Source organism: Pholis gunnellus (genome assembly GCF_910591455.1).
Source record: "Pholis gunnellus genome assembly, chromosome: 12".
In the NCBI taxonomy this organism is placed as follows: Eukaryota; Metazoa; Chordata; class Actinopteri; order Perciformes; family Pholidae; genus Pholis; species Pholis gunnellus.
The window spans coordinates 16,317,206-16,333,977 of NC_136539.1; the positions used below are offsets into that span (position 1 = coordinate 16,317,206).

At 41.2% G+C, this 16,772-nt stretch overlaps 1 protein-coding gene across 1 annotated transcript; it reads right to left on the bottom strand.

Annotated features, from left to right (window-relative positions):
- Positions 1–3,763: 3,763 nt before the first annotated feature.
- Positions 3,764–16,755, bottom strand: asmt (acetylserotonin O-methyltransferase; the record flags this gene model as incomplete). Its single annotated transcript, XM_079170498.1, has 8 exons — positions 3,764–3,981; positions 4,541–4,663; positions 6,091–6,231; positions 10,481–10,599; positions 13,284–13,352; positions 14,411–14,540; positions 14,943–15,117; positions 16,654–16,755. The coding sequence occupies 8 exons, from the start codon at positions 16,753–16,755 to the stop codon at positions 3,764–3,766; spliced, it is 1,077 nt and encodes a 358-aa protein (XP_079026624.1).
- Between the last annotated feature and the right edge of the window lie 17 nt (positions 16,756–16,772).

Here is a 16,772-nt window from a genome sequence, read left to right on the forward strand (position 1 = left end):
GGGGATGTTTCTTTCAGCTAAACTTAGCCACATCAGGTTACTATAGCAACACATGTGGATGAGAAGAAACTGGTAACCTGATGCAGAAACAAATGATGTGAAGATTATATTTCTCCATCATTAAGGAATTTAATGACACAAATGCTAAATATAAATTGCCAGTGTTGCCGTTAGTCAGGAACATGTTTGGTGAAGTTCTGGGTTAAGCATTCATTGGTTCACAAACTAAAGAATGAATTATTTGGGAAATGAATTAACTTAACATCAGACCCTTTCCTATGTGTAAGTCATGTCGCCAAAGCCAAACCAAGTGCTGTAACTAACTTTAATAGATCTGTAATTATTTGGTCACATAAAATACAGCAAATTTTATTCATTAAGAAAAACAGTTATTTCAAGTTAATTTAGGACTTTTAGAGGATTCAAGAAAAAGGACATTTGGTTTAGATATGCAATGATAAGGGAAACCAGGTAAGATATACATTTAAAAAGCACACAAATGAAAAGAAATGCTCTTTCCTGTTGTGTAATTCAGTGACTCTCCAGATCATGTTGAGATTTTCCTGTTTTGAAAACACTAGTGTTAAACTCAACTGCTGCTCCAAAAATGAAAACAGGTCTTTCAGTTTCCTGTAAAAACTTTGGAATGAAAACAGAACTACATCACAATACACACACAAACACACACACACACACACACACGCACACACACTCACACAAAAACACAGTCTCTGGGCATAAACTGAGTGTGTTGCCTGAAATGCCCTGAAGTTGTTATCTTAAAGTGGCATCCTGGAGCTTGAGGGTGGAAGTGTGCGTGACTTGTGGAGCAGATTTAGAGTGTCCCCAAAGAGTGTAGTGCAGAGCGCACACACACACACACACACACACACACACACACACACACACACACACACACACACACACACACACACGGAGGTGTACACACATGATTTCCTATCAACACAACAATTCACACACACGTCGGTACAGACATTAGCATCAACACTCACACATCGTAAAACACACACTGACACACACCGACACACATGGCCGTAAGTCATCATTTTCACTTACTGTGACATAATTAAGAGATACTCAGGAGAGTTCTTGTTTTTTATCACTGCTAACTTTTCATCTATTTCCTGGAGGGGAATATGCTTCCATAAGAGATGATAAATGTATGAGGAATCACATCCCACACACACACACACATGCACGCATAACCAATGCTGTTTTATTATGCTGCTCTATTTTGCCTTCATTTGATAAGAAGCATAGTTGCTGGCTGGAAGCAGGTACATTGTGAACACATGACATGCACCGTAAACCACTGGGCAACAAGGACACTTCCCGTCTTCGCATTATTTAGGGATTCTGTGCTGTTATCTGGTCAGACTTGAGGCGCATGTCTAGCGTAGGGAGAAGTGCCTGGACGTCATCAGCTCACCTTCCTATCCTCTTCTCCATCTCAGTCGCCTATTTTTTATATTTATAGCTCTAACTTTTTAGAACCATCCATAAAACCCACTGAGGTTGAACCTGAGGCTGGCACAATAATAGTCTCATGAGATGTAGCAGTAAGTGGAACTGAAAAGCAGAGAGGAGAAATGTACGCACCTTTCTCTGCTGAAGTGGAAAACATTGACCAGAGTCTAAATCATTGAAGAAAGGCGAGGGGGAAAGCACTTGACGAGATACTCTCTCAGAATTACAGCAGATTTTGTGAAAAAAAAAAAAAGCTGAGTGAAGTTTGATTAAATGAAACCAAAGCGTTGTTTCGCATCCTCACTGAATAGTTTTAAATAACACTCCCTGCTGCAATCCTTCACATAGATTTTCACATAAATTACCCTGAGCTGACTTTCCCCAGATGAATAATGATTTCCACTGGTTCATTTTACTTACAAATACAAAGCAGTCAGAAACTTTCATCCAGAGATAGTTCACTTTTTTAACTTTTCTATCAAAGACTTAAGAAGACTTAAAAAAAAACTAATCCTTATCTAATCTGGTTTTAGTGTGAGGAGAAGATTAGTAATTAGAGGAAAGTTAAATTAGGTTATAAGGAGGATTGAAGATCTGGATTAATTTAAATTCAACCAACCTTGGCTGAAATAGTGTTTTATCCTCAAGAAAAGATATATTTCTCAAAAGCCCCAATGCCCACCACCAAGTGGTACACAGCACTAGTTTACCACCATGACATTGGTGATACTGCTCCATGTCTCCGGGCACTATCACTCCGCACAGGTCAAGCCATCTCCAGCCTCAGCATTTAATTTCCCTTCATTAGGCCGCCTCTCTGTAAAGCTGTCCACAAGGATTTGACATCAATTCTAATTTGTTGCACATTGAAGTCTGATTAATTCACAATTACTGGGAGAAAAAGGAAAGACGAGGATAGAGAGGTCATTGAGAACGAGTGGGCGTGTAGAAAAGAGACGGAGAAATTAACAGGGTCGGTAGTCTTCTGAATGTAGAGCAGACAATATTGGTGTCTGAAGGCTGATTATGATTTCAGCTGAGGAGTCAGACAACTGATATTTTGTGCAATTATCTTTTAGCATGCCTATGTTATGCCTAATAAATGACAGTTAGTATTAACGCAACTGAATATGTATGATATTCAGTCATACTTGGTGGTGGTGGAGTCTCTCACTGACAACATTGTGTTGATCTGCTCAGACGTCAGAGGTGGAGCACAATGACGGGCTGAATTTAACAAAAGGCTGATTTCTGCAGAAGAGGAGACGGGTGAAATAAAAGACGGGCTGGGTCATTGTGAGGAAGATTTACCGATTCACAGAGACAGCTTTACTAGGCTGTTAAGAACAGCAAGAGGCGAGCGGTTCAGACACAGGGCTTAGGATTGATTGATGAGAACAGATATGTAAAGAAGCGACGAGGCTGAAAAGCTCACGCTGCACACCGTCTGATAGAGGTCGACCTTTGCAGTGCGCGGCTAATCATTTACAGGAGAATCAGGCTGCACTGGGATTAGTCTCTTACTTGAATGACTAGAGTTGGAACAGACTTGGGTACTAATTAATGGCTAATATATGCGGGTTTCAGGGTTTTATTGTTAGCAACATGCCAGTAGGTCCATACAGGGTGTTGATTTAAAGAGCAAATGAACACTGGCCAGACCTTCTGTATGGTGCTGCATGTTCTCCCTAGGTTAGAGTTTCCTCTCAAAGTCCCAAGTAGTGCAGTTTAGGTTAATTGACTCTAAATTGCCCGTAGGTATGACTGTGAGCATGAATGGTTGTCCGTTTCTGTGTCAGCCCTATGATAGCCTGGTGACCCGTCCAGGGTTCAGCCGGCATTCGCCCAATGTCAGCTTGGATTCGGCTCAAACAAGTGGGTTTAGTGTAAAGTTCAAGTTCAATAATTTGATTGATATAATGTTGTGCTCTACACTGTTTCACTGCAGATTTACAGAGGTAAACGTTTCAGAGTTAGCTTTGCTTTTATGGGATGCTAATTTGCAGGAAAGATAATTAAAATGATGCACAATTGTCCAGAATACACAGTACACAGCCATAAAAATGGGCCTTGGTTTGAATATTTCAGAGATCTAACGGATTCAGTGAAAAAGCTGATCCAGAATATGGTATTGTCAAACAGTGTGAGAAACTTTTTTTATTTGAAGAAACTTAAGGTGACATTTAAGAAGAAATCCTAGTAAGAAAAAAAATATATGTTTTCCAGGTGGTGTTAGTTTTCAGTCCTGGCACACGAGCAGCCGTATCTGTCGGCCTCAAGTCTCTTTGTGTCCCAGCACAGCATCGTAGATCTTCCCGGTGAGGCGGTGCTGGACGCCGGTGAAGCCGACGGCGGCCAGCAGGGCAGCGTACTGAGCAGCTGTCCTCTCTCTGCCCTCCGTCTGTACCAGCATGTTCAGGGAGTAGAGCTGCACTGTCACCGGGCCAGAGCCGTCCTCGTGGAGCAGCGCCTCCACCAGCAACACAGCGCCTCCTGCGGGACGGACCAAAAGAACAGCGCCGTTTGTATCTCGGTTCCTTCCCCGTAGTTTGTTTTTTTTCCTCTTCTCGCTGACTGATTTGACGCAGGTACCTGACAAACCTTATCTACAGCATTACTGTTCGGCAGGATTGATAAAGCAGACATCTTGACTTGTTGAGCACAGTTGTAACTAAAACTACTGTTAATTGCTGCATTGCGATGTTATTAGTAACACCCGTGCAATTCAGTCAAAACTTGACTGCAGTTCAAAATGTCTACTATCTGAGAAACTCTCATACGACAGGTTGTACTCTGTCCAGTGTACGCATCCCTACTTAGTTTATTTCTTTGTTTTTCTTCCCTCCCCTCATGTATGCACCCACACAGATGCTTATTATTATTATGAAAACACATGAGAGGGTTTCCTGCCTCCTGATAACGCCTGCTGCTTTTGATCAAAGTCACAAGGACAGATTTTTCTGGGATCAGCTGCATTGTGGGATACAATCTGCCATCTCATTTCAAGAGGGAAAAAAAAGTGCTCATCCCTCTCAAAGACACAAACACACACCTGGTTTGCAGGCTTTGTAGATTCTACTGAGTAGCTCTATGCAGCGTTCGTCTGTCCAGTCGTGGAGGATTCTGGCGAGGATGTAGAGGTCAGCCTCTGGTAGGGTGTCTTTAAAGAAGTCCCCTAAACACAAACACACACACACACACACACACACACACACACACACACACACACACACACACACACACACACACACACACACACACACACACACACACACACACACACACACACACACACACACACACACACACACACACACACACAATTTAAATGCACTGAATTCCTAAGACCCTGTTAACTATTAATTCTGTTGACACGCCTTCCCGTAACAAGACAATGATTCAATTAATGGTTACATACAAATGGGTAATGTCTGTTCTAATCGCATTATCTCAGAAGCATATAACCGTACAACATATTTGCAGCTATAGCTACATTTTTTTACCCTATACAAACAGAGTATGTGTGCTTGTCCCTCATTCAATTACATGTCCTCGCTGCCCATTATAATTGTGTAATTGCAATATCCTAAGTTAACATGAAGCGCGGAAGTCTGAGCTCAAAAATCTGTTTTCAGTTTCAGTTTTTCGTGTTGTCCATGTTACAGCTCCCGTTGTGTTCAACACCATCGTGGCTATGAGAACAGCAGGAGAGGCAGGATTGATTTTGGCTCTGGGTTTTCAAGATCACAGGCTTCTGTGAACTTTGTTATTTGAAATCAGCTGCTTTGTTGGAGAGCCAACATAAAGCGTGCAGGTATAAATTGACACAACATTTTCGGTCCAATAGCAAGAGTTTAGCGGCAGCATGGAAGCACACAGGTGACAGTATCAACAGTGTCTTTATCTGCTTTTGTCTACAGAACACAGTCGTACTTGATCGTATGTGAACTGAATGCTGCGCACACATGGATCTGAAATGCTGAAAGTATTTTCTCACACTGTCGCAGTGTGAAATTTCAAGAAACACCAACTTAACTTCACTGTCATTACATCGTGATTGAAAAGAACTATTTTCAAAAGAGGTTTTTTCTCTGTGCTTTCAGAAGGACTGATGGCAGCAGGCAGACTGTAACCATGCCAAAACCACATCGCAAAGTATTAGCTGGTGGAATTCAGCTGGAATTCCTTAGTCACTCCTTAGATCTGCACTTATTCTTCTTAAAGCAAGCTCTTAAGATCTTCTTAAGTCTTAAGATATATCCAATGGCACCTTTATTAAAGAGACCCTTCACCCATAGCTGAATGATTACGTTGGAATTGCTATTGTGCAATTAGTTTATCTGCAATTCCTCCTACAGTTAAAGTGAAGTCGTGCCAAGTAGCACTTTGTCTTTGTTTGTATCTGTCATCCTGAAGGCCGGGGACATCGAAACTAACATGATGATCTTTACTTCTGCAGAGTGTATCCCCAGCAGGTAAAGAATAGACTCACCAGCTCACCACTGCATTGCGTGCGTGCGTGTGTGTAAAAAGCATCGCACTTGAACCGTCTGTATAAGATTATAAATGTCAAGGGAGTCCGTCCATTTGCAACGGCGTTACCTTCGTGGAAGCTGATCCTCTGGTCAGCCCCAGTGACAAAGTGTTCCCTCGACGTATGCACCACCTTGGGGAGGTCAAAGATCGTCACAGTGCATCCTGGGTAGGCTGACGTGCACTGCTTGGCTAATGCTCCACTGCAGCCTGGAGAGAGAGAGAGAAAGTAAAATTTAGTTGAATGAATACACACAACCTTCATTAACAAGCTAGTGCATCACTCACTCACACACACACACACACGAGCGGAACAGATGCTTTCAGGTATGTACCTAATATTTATTTGCATGATTTGTATTCAGATGTATGTGGCGACCGAGGTAATATGGTTCATCTAACATTCATGCCAATAAAGCAGACTGAATAGAACTGTATATAGAGTGACTGAGAGCCAGATGCTTTATACAGAAAACGGGGCAGAGCTTGCGGTCTATGAATCTTACTCAGGAATCTAATCTAGGGAAAAGTAAACAGACATCCCATTTTTTTGTTCTGCTCTGGTTTAACCTGATTTCACATGCTTATGTATATAAGCTTTACATTTTAATGCATTTTAAATTCCTTGTTGCTCTGCTTCCACAATGGCGAAGGCCGCGGCCATTATGTTTTCGTCTGTCTAACATTTTCGTGAACGTGGTATGTCAGGAACGCCTTGAAGGAATTTCTTTAAATTTAGCACAAACGTCCACTGAAGGATGAACTGATCCAAATTTGGTTGTCAAGAGTAAGTTTTGCTGTGACCTCACAAAACACGTTTTGGTTCATATGCTAATTATGACAGATTCACAGAAATGAAGAGTATGAAATTATGACATTTTTAAAAAAGGCAAACTGAAACGTGTTTGGTTGAAGGTGGCATACAACCATGAGGCTGTAATTCTAGCTACCCATGACAGCTGCATGATGGCAATGTTGGTCTGTTCCACCACTTTGGTCCAGACTGAAATATCTGGACAACTATTGGAAGGACTGCAATGGAATTTGGTAAGCACGTTCATGGTCCCCAGGGAATTAATCCTCCTAACATTGGTGGTCCCCTGACTTCTGTCAGTGCCACCATGAGACTTTTGTTTTTTATCAAAATGTCTTAAAAACTCATTGGTTTGATTGCAGAGGAATTTGGTACAGACATTTATGGTCCACAGAGGATAAATTGTATTACTTTGGGGATCTTCCAACTTTTCATCTAGCACCATCATCTGTTCAAATTTGTACTTTGTATAATACTTGATTAATATGTTTATAACCAAATAACTCCAAACATCCCATCAGCTGTACTTTATGTTACATTTAGATTCTTAAACTAAAGTAGTGAACATGGTAAACATTATACGTTAGCATGCTGACACTAGCATTTAGCTCAGGCTCGCAGGCCTTCTAGCATGACCATGGATTCTTGGTCTTGTTCCGCTTACTGTCCTCCTAACAGAGAGAGCAGTAACTCTTTGTAGGGCAGAGGTAAGACCTGATGACTTTGATGCTTTGGCAGCATAATAATCAGCATCTGTGATTCACATGCAAACTCTAAAACAGAGGGTGAGGAAGTGTATGAGACTGATAGAGATGTACATGAAGAATGTATGAAGGGGATAGAGTGATGGAAAGTCAGTGGTGGAATACAGGATCAAAGGATCTCACTTTGCCAAACCTACAAAGCCAACCACAGTGTGTGTGTGTGTGTGTGTGTGTGTGTGTGTGTGTGTGTGTGTGTGTGTGTGTGTGTGTGTGTGTGTGTGTGTGTGTGTGTGTGTGTGTGTGTGTGTGTTTACAGGCAGCAAACTGTCTGCCCGGTGCTACCGTTCTCCTAACATGCCCTGCTGCTACTCTTGTAGTCTGTATTTTTACAAGACTTTGTCTTTTTATTTCTCATATATACTCTCACACACTCACACACACACACACACACACACACACACACACACACACACACACACACACACACACACACACACACACACATATAGAGAGAGAGCGAGAGAGAGAGAGAGAGATGCTCTCACATCAAACAGGGGTTAGCAGAGAAGAAAAATCAAAGAGCACCGAGGAGGAGCAAAACCAAACAACACGCTGTACAAGACCCCGAGCTAACCTGACTGCCTCGGTTTGTTAATGGAATCCTTTGATGGGCATTTGTGATTGTTAGTCTGTAATATTTGTTGTATGTTATTGTTGTATTTTTCTCTCTTTTCATTAAAACAAACAATCAAAGCTGGTGCATTGCACCAGTATATTTCTGAGAGTAGTTGTACTTACATACAAGTGTTTTTGGTTGGATGAATCTCTTATAATACTGGTTATGTCGACTCTCCATCTGCAACTGGATTTCTGTTTACATTATTAAAAAAAGCCACTACACTTCGAAACCATGAATATATCATTTCCTTAGAGTTGCAGTAACCTTTAAGTTGATTATTCATTTTTAGGGCAAACATACCGTTGAAATGCATGTCAAATGTCACATTAAAATGGGGCTGTGTGAAGACAGCCAGTGTAAGACAAACCCCCTTCATCATATAAATGAGAAAAACGTCGACTGTGGCCTCTGATTTGGATGAAAGTCAGCAAGTTGGCAGAAAGTAGTACAGATGGACAGAGAGGCAGACCGGCAGAGCACCTGAGCAGCAGGTGTGTGCCGACACAACAGATGCTGTGTGAGAGACAAAGTCTTAATGGGACACTGCAGTCACTCCCTTCACACTCCCGCTGTCCACATGCACACTCCTCTTTGGTGCTGCACCTCGATGCATAAACATGAACACACAAACCTCACGCTGAGGAAGTCTCAAAGGAGAGGAAAGAAAAGACAAGGAGGACTGCCCTGGATGTGTGTCTGTGTCTACATGCACGTGTACGGCTGTATGCTTTTAGTGGCTTCACAGCGCCCCTGTGTGGTCAGCTGAGGTGTCACACACACAGGAGGTGGCTAACCGCGGGTGACAAATAGTGTCGGTAGTGAGTCCCCTGCCATTTCTTTGCCTCACTGAGTCCAAATGTTGCAGTTTGGTAATAATTACAATAGAGAAAATGGAGACTCACTTGTGCATGAAAAACATTGCTTATACAGCGTGGCTTTCTTTTTCGTGAGAAATAATGAGGCCTTTTATTCCAATTTTGTAAAACTAAAATACATCGAGTCTGGGTTTCTGCACAATGCTTGTATGTCGACCTCTAATCTGATTTAACACCTTGGTGGTTCTGGGCTTTTATGGGTAATGTTCTGGATCATTTAAATGTGATGATCACGCATAGGCTATAGTCTAATGGACAGAGCCGCAGACTTAACATTTTGTCTTAGAAACCTCATTATTCCTATTCTATTGCTGATACATTATTATCCATCATCTACTATTTTTGACCGATGGAGACATCGTTCAGCTCTCAGTTCAAAATGAAATATCTCTCAGACAAAAGCTTTTCCCCTATCATGCATATCATGACGTTTTCAGCAGGAGATGAAAAGTCCTGTGACCGAACAGAAGATTCATTTTTACTTGTTTTTTTTCCTTTTTGATCCTTCTCTGTCTAGTTTTTTTTAGCATTTCTTTGAACTCACACTGTGGAGCTCATGTTCTGTTTGTTCAGTCTTACCTCATCCTCTCCTTTTCATCCTTGTGCCCTTTGCTCTCTGTGTAAACCATTTTGTAAGAAATCTTCTGTTCAAAGGCACTTTATAAATAAATCTTATTTGACAAAAAAGAACACAGAGGAGATCGGTCCAGGAAGCTACCTCTTTACTATTATGCATTCATAGAAGACCGACTCTGCGGCAACATCTTACTTCACATTCATATATTTTATTCAGAGCTGTTCAGTTCAAACAGTCTTTTTGGATGGAATCTACAATAATCTGCAGCAAATTGGAGTTATACGTTTTCCCTTCTTATTTATTAACTACAAATTCATATGTTACAGCCATTACCTGGTAAGAAGAAGGCTGAAATAAATAGTCTGTTGTGACAAACATGGCTGAATACTTCACTTGATCTCTACAGGTTAAATTATTCCGTTGCTTCCAACTCTCTCTGTGAACACTTACTTTGTGTTTGTACCGTTTGTAAGTTTATCCACTCATCTCTGACAGGATAAGGGAAACTCCAGGTGGAGGTGACTTTGAGTTGTGTGTGTGGGGAAGGTTGACTAATTTACAAAGAGTCATTAACTCAGAGAGGCTGGAGGGGGGTGTAATAAAGGTCACGGTTGATTGTGCGTGTTGCGCATTTTTGTGCACACACATAATGTACTGTATTAATATGCGTGTGGCTTAGCCAGCTGTCTTTTAGTTAACACATGACGGCAACGGTTTTAAATGTTAATGACTGTGAACCCGCAACCTTATGGAAATTAGATATGGTTATTGGATAGATACACACACACACACACACTCACACAGACTTACCTCCAAGGTCGCAGATGATGTTGAAAGGCGAAAGGTCAAAGGCCGTGATTACGTCTTTACCGCAGATGTTCCAAATAGAGTTCATCAACTGCATAAACTTCAACATCTCCTCATCAGACCTACACACACACACACACACACACACACACACACACACACAGAGAGAGGAAGCAGTTTCACTTTCATTTACGTCTCCGTGTCTCGAGGCCAAACTTTCTTTGCATTTTCTGTAAGCTAACACCCAAGGTTCTACTTGCTCTCTGTCCACAATAAACAGTCAAACAAACACACACACACACACAGTGCCTCTCCTCATCTACAATGTTTCTCCCCATGGCGACACAGTGTGTGTGTGTGTGTGTATAATATATATGTGTGAGACAGGGTGCAGCAGAACAGAAGCGCCTGTGGTGACTGCTGCTGCTGCTCTGAGGAATGTCCACCTCATCACCCAGTACTCTGGCCTGCCGTGGGTCTACACACACAAACGCAGACACACAGACTGATCATCTTCTATTCTGCAACACTGGAATTGTATTCACTCAAACTTCACTGCAGCATAGTTATCAACCATCCGATACGTGATGCAACTTCAGATGACACAGTGACCTCCAGAGGAACTTTGAAAGTGACTCATTGTTGCAGCCTCAGACTACATCGGATGTGAAAAGATGAAATGACTGTGAGGCCAAACAGCAGACTGTCAGCTTGAATTTGGGAACATTTTGGACGCAAGTTATCGAATGCCCCCCAACGATAACATCTGCAGCTCTTTTTGTCTCTGATTGAGTACATTTACAATCCCACAATCTCGTGCTGTCTCCAATCATTTTGAGGAAAATATGCTCGGCCTGGTTCTCTCTGTCCTTATGCACATTGTTATAACATCGTCGTAGTTTGTGATCCGTCTGCTCTCTGCACAGATATGTTGCGTACTCCTCAACATCCCTGCAGGTCTCTGTCATATCTGTGCAGACTGAGTTATGGCTCACGGCTGCCTGATCACTGTTGTGTGTTCTACAGCTGTCTTGATGCTTTAGCCTCCCCATTATCATCAACAATGATAGAAGAAAAGACTGACGGGTATTATTTAAAGTATGGTCCACTTTGACTTTGCTTTCACCTCTAGAAAAATGTAGATCATTGCAAAATAAAGAATTAGTTTAATCTGTTGCTGCAGGATGGTATTGTCCCATTGTGCTGAGACACATCCAGGAACATCTCGGAGAACAAAAAAATAAATCTGTTTGTTTCTCTTTGATTGCAGAATAAAATGTGACGATGTCAATGAAAACTGGTGCAGTGTCTCATCCACCGTTTCTCCTTTGACACCACCACAGGACGGTGCCAAAGCTGGACATTTTCAAATTGTGGCTTCCATTTATCAGTCAATGAACTACATTTTTAAGGTGACGCGTTTACTTCATGCTCTAGAAGTAACACATCTACCTGGTTTGGATAAAGTAATAAATACTCATCTGTAAAATGTCTTCCTTGCAATGTCTTGTATATTATATTTTTAAAATCTCTCTAAATCTAAGTTCTCTTCGCTCCAAATCTTTTCTGCTTTCTCAGATATGGGAATTCAAGCTCTGGACGGGCCTGGGTTGTAAATTATTCAGGTGCAGTCCACGGCTGGTGAAATGGGGATGAGTAAACAGGAGTCTGAGTCATCCAGCCAGCTTTGAATCATCTTGCTCCTGCTTCAGAGCTCTGAGAAAGCAGTGAATGTCTTCAGTGGTTGTTTCCCCCCTTGCTAATTTACCCACAGTATTCACAGGGGAAATCAGCGGGGACAAACAACTGCTACTCCCCATTAAATCAATTGTGCGCAGGTGTTGACATTTTTCTCACGGGATATTTTCAATCAATTATAGCTGAATTGCAAATTCATCTGCACAAGGTTGTATTGCATTATGTGTGCGTGCATGGTTCATAATTTGAGTATTCTCATTTTGCATGCTTTTGGCTTTTGGCAGCTTTTGTGAGATCATGAGCTGCTTTTTAAAAGGATACAAGAACAAAAATGGCCAATACGGAGATAATTCAACATATGCAACCAGCAACATAGAAAACATCGATTGAGTGATGTGTAAAAATCCAAAGAAAACAAAATGTATTCACATGCAAAGTAATGTCAAATTTCCTCGTTTTTACTTTCTACTTCTGCTGAATTGGCGTGTGTGGCTCATTCATACATCTGCACATCGGTGTTGGTACATTTGACTTTATGGTTCGGATGTGAAATAATAATGTCAATCAGCATGTTAACATCGGTCTCATCTTCCATTTGTGCGCACCAGATCCCCTTCCATCAAAGTGCAATGGTTGTGAAAATCATGCCATGATGAGGACAAGAAGGGAGGATGTTTTAGCGCGTTTTCCCACCGTGTTTCAGTTTTTAACGGCCTCTGTTCCTTTGGGACTGGTATTCTAAAGCACAGTGCCTCATGCAGGCCCGATCGAAACCTCTTTGCGAACAAAGTGTGAAACTTTGAGCATGTGACCCCTGAAAACTGCTGACCAGCAGATCAGTGAAGCGTTAAAACTGTGGGCAGTACATACCATAAACACACAAGACCTTTGGGACAATGGCAGATATATTATCTGTCTGCTCCAGGCTTCCTCACATCCCTGCCCCCTCCCTCCCTCCCTCACACATCTCTTGCCTCCTAATAAATCCAGAGACTCGTTTTTTTTAAAGGGTCGAAGAAAGACGAGAGTGACAGGCTTAAGATGGAGAGACAGGGGTGGAATGTAAATTAGCAAGGATTTGTGTTTTCATCTCAAGACCGCTTCTTACCTGTAGAGCGCTTGAAACAGGTCGTTCGAGCTGACTCCAAAAGCCTTTTCATACTGGTTTCTTCCCTCTCTGGTACAAGGCAAAGACACAAATATTCATATATGATCATTTGAGGATTTTTCACAGACATATCTGCTACGCGAGTGTACACAATGTGGGATCTCGGTATTGATCGTCTGACTGCTTAAGTATGAAATGTGTTGACATGAATTCACCATCACGTTCTGTCTATTTTAGGTCAATTCACATATTTCTGTTGCACACCGCCACGCAAAAATAATTAATAAATCCTTCAGATGTAATCTTTACTTCTATCTGTTCTCAGTGTTTCTCACAGATGGACTTCACTCGTCAGCCACGGTAAATCCAGTCACGCTGTTGGAGAGCTGCTGGCTGGCTGTCCTCCCTCAGACATAACAATGAGACTGAAATCCATCTTGAGACACTGTTCAAACAAAAGAGTAGGACTGGAATCCACAGCTTCGGGCTATAAATCAAACCTGGCTTTCTCACAGCTCCTCACTGCCCACCTGTGTGTGATTCTATACTCTTCTTGGCTTGCTCATTGAGATGAATACCATTCTTTGTGCATGCAGAAATAGCATTGTATTTAGCATTTGATAAAGCAGATGGGCCCCCATTATGTTTGTTGCTTCTCTTTTGGTTTTGACTCCCCCTCCAGCATTTTGTGCCATTTTGCAAGTTACATTTTGGCTATTAACGAATGCTCTTCTAGAGAATAATCTTAAATTCTAAAAGTTCTAAAGTTATATCAAAGTATAGGTAATTATAGTACCTTGATATCACAACACAGACTGACAGAATAATCAATCCCGTAGTCAATAAATCAAAAGGACAAAAATATTTTCAATTATAATTTCAATTATTGAACGCTTAAATCATGCAACAAGAAATACATGTCAAAGAAATTGTTGGTTTCAGCCGCTCAAATTAAAGGATTTGCTATCATTATAATCAACATAAGCACTGATCACTTTTATTTGCACATAGCTTTGTGCTTAGAGAAAATGTGATAGGATTTTCTGACATTTTATAGCCTATACTATTTAACTTTTATTGGCAAAAAAACAAAAAGCCCAGCTCGAGGCCATGCTCAGCGTACTGACCTGACAGCGTCGGTCAGGTAGTGCCAGCAGAGGTAGATGGTTCTGGAGCTGTACTGGATGGACTGGCAGAGGGACACAGGACTGGAGCGGGTCAGGTAGACACTGGCCTGCTCTGTGTTACTGTACAACACTGAAACAAGTGGTGGGAGAGGAGGAGGGCGACAGACCGAGGAGGAGGTGACTGTGAATGAATCACTGCAGGTGTTGAGACAACGTTTGAACTTTAATGTAAACGAGGAAGACAGAATGAGAGGGAGGTGTGTGTGCAGGTAATGTAAAGAATGTCTGATGACAAATGGACAAGTATGAAAATTACATATAGTTACTAAAAAGACTACTAAAGAAATGTTTCTTCTACGCGAGTGTTATTGGTTATTTTTCTTAAATTATATTTTGGTCTATCTAGTTCCACACATTCGTGTGCTTTTCAATCCTTAATGATGATGCAACACTTTTCTAAATAAATTTGTATTATCATTATTACTATAAGTAGAGAGTGAGAGTTTTCAGGGGTGTGTGTGTGTGTGCTGACCTCCTCCATTTTCCTGGTGTGTGTTGAGGAGCTGCAGGCCGGTGCAGGCAGCCAGCAGTCTCTGTGTGCCATCCAGACTGGCTCCGACCGCCTGACTGATCTCCTCTGCAGACAGGGGGTGCTCTGAAGCCAGCAACACATCAAACACCCCCAGCTCACAGGCAGAGAAAACCGTCTGGGTCAGAGACACAGAGAGAGGGGAGACAGAGTAGAACAGAGTACAGTTCATTCATGTACCAAAGTAAAATAGACTGCAGTGCTCAATCCACAGAATTAAAGAATCTCTTCTAATAAAGTGATAGTCACGTATAGCACTATATAGGCTATTTGCACTAATCCGGACAGCACTGTTATGGTGCTTCAAAGTTATTTCAACAGAAAGACGTGCTGTATCAATGTGTCCATTGAAGGTCATTTGGTGTGGTGCTTCATGCTTCCTTACACTCAGCTGAGTGGGTCACTATCATGCACAGTAAAGGATTAAAAAGACTAAACAGTAAAGAGCCAATCAAACTGTCAAGATAGCTGGATTTATAGAAAGAAGCTGAAGTATTTCATTGACGTATCAGTAATGTCTTCACTAATATTCTGCACATTATTTCATTCTTTTCATTTACTAGCCTAATTTTCTTGTCCGTCTCTTTTTACCATTTGCTCCTGCAACGATTGGTTTATTGGGATAATACAATTAAAGCTTCATCATCCAGTATAGTGAAGATAATAGTTCATCAAGAGTGTAATGAATTGACATGGCCACAAATATATCAGAAGCAAATTAGCACCTTGTGTATTTTCTTGCTGCAATTAATGACTATTTTAGTTGATCTCGGATATTTCTCAATTACTAGATCTACAAGATGTCAATGGCAATATTATAAAGCCCACGGTGGCATCCTCCAACTAACAGTCTAAAACCCAGGAATATTACGCAGCAAATCCTACAATTCAGAAGGTGGATGTTGGTGTTTTTGCATGAAAAACGTAAGAATGAATAAAGTATCAAAAACGTTGACAATTAATAATTGACTAATTGTTTAATCACCTAATCGTTTTAGTTTTTTTTAAAAACTCTGTCTTTGTAGCATTAATGTGTTGGAATGCTATCAACTCTCAAGTTAAGATGGGGAAACTATTTGTTAGAAACTTCAGGCTTATTGCCGTCCTCCCCACAAGAGTGGTGGTTCACTACACTTCTGGTAGAACCTCCCACCTTATTGATAGCGGTCTAGCTGAGGACTTCCTCCTTTGTCTCCAAACACTTTCACCTGGTTTAGTGTTGGTTGCTGTTTTCCATGTGTTTTTTAATTACTTTCAAAGAAAGTTGTAATTTATTTCCATTATTGGGACTATGATGCATTTCAGATGATTAACAGATCATTTTTTAGTACATGAAGTACATTTTAAGCTAATAATCATATTTTATAGACCCTATTTAAGTTACTTTAATGTGAAAATATTTTTGCATGATTTCAAGGCAGACTTTATGAGCAAGATGTTGTAATCTTTCTTTCTTTGTGTAGAACTATGGCAATCATCTTCAAATAACTTCCTGGCTAAATAAACAGCACCTGTGATTGTAACCTTGTTTCCTGCTGGTTTGTGGCTCCAGTTAGAACATTAAATTCGTAAAACTTTTGTCAATAAATTCAAACTGAGTAAATGTTTGTCTGCGTCCCTGTATGGGACCCATGGGGGTGAGTGTGCACGTTACCTTTGAGATGAGGAATCCTTCCATATACTCCAGTATCTTTCTGGGGTAAGCGTCCGCAGCAGGTGTCCCTTCCGATGAACCCGTCTCTTGACGCTCAGCCATGGCCACAGTTTGGACAG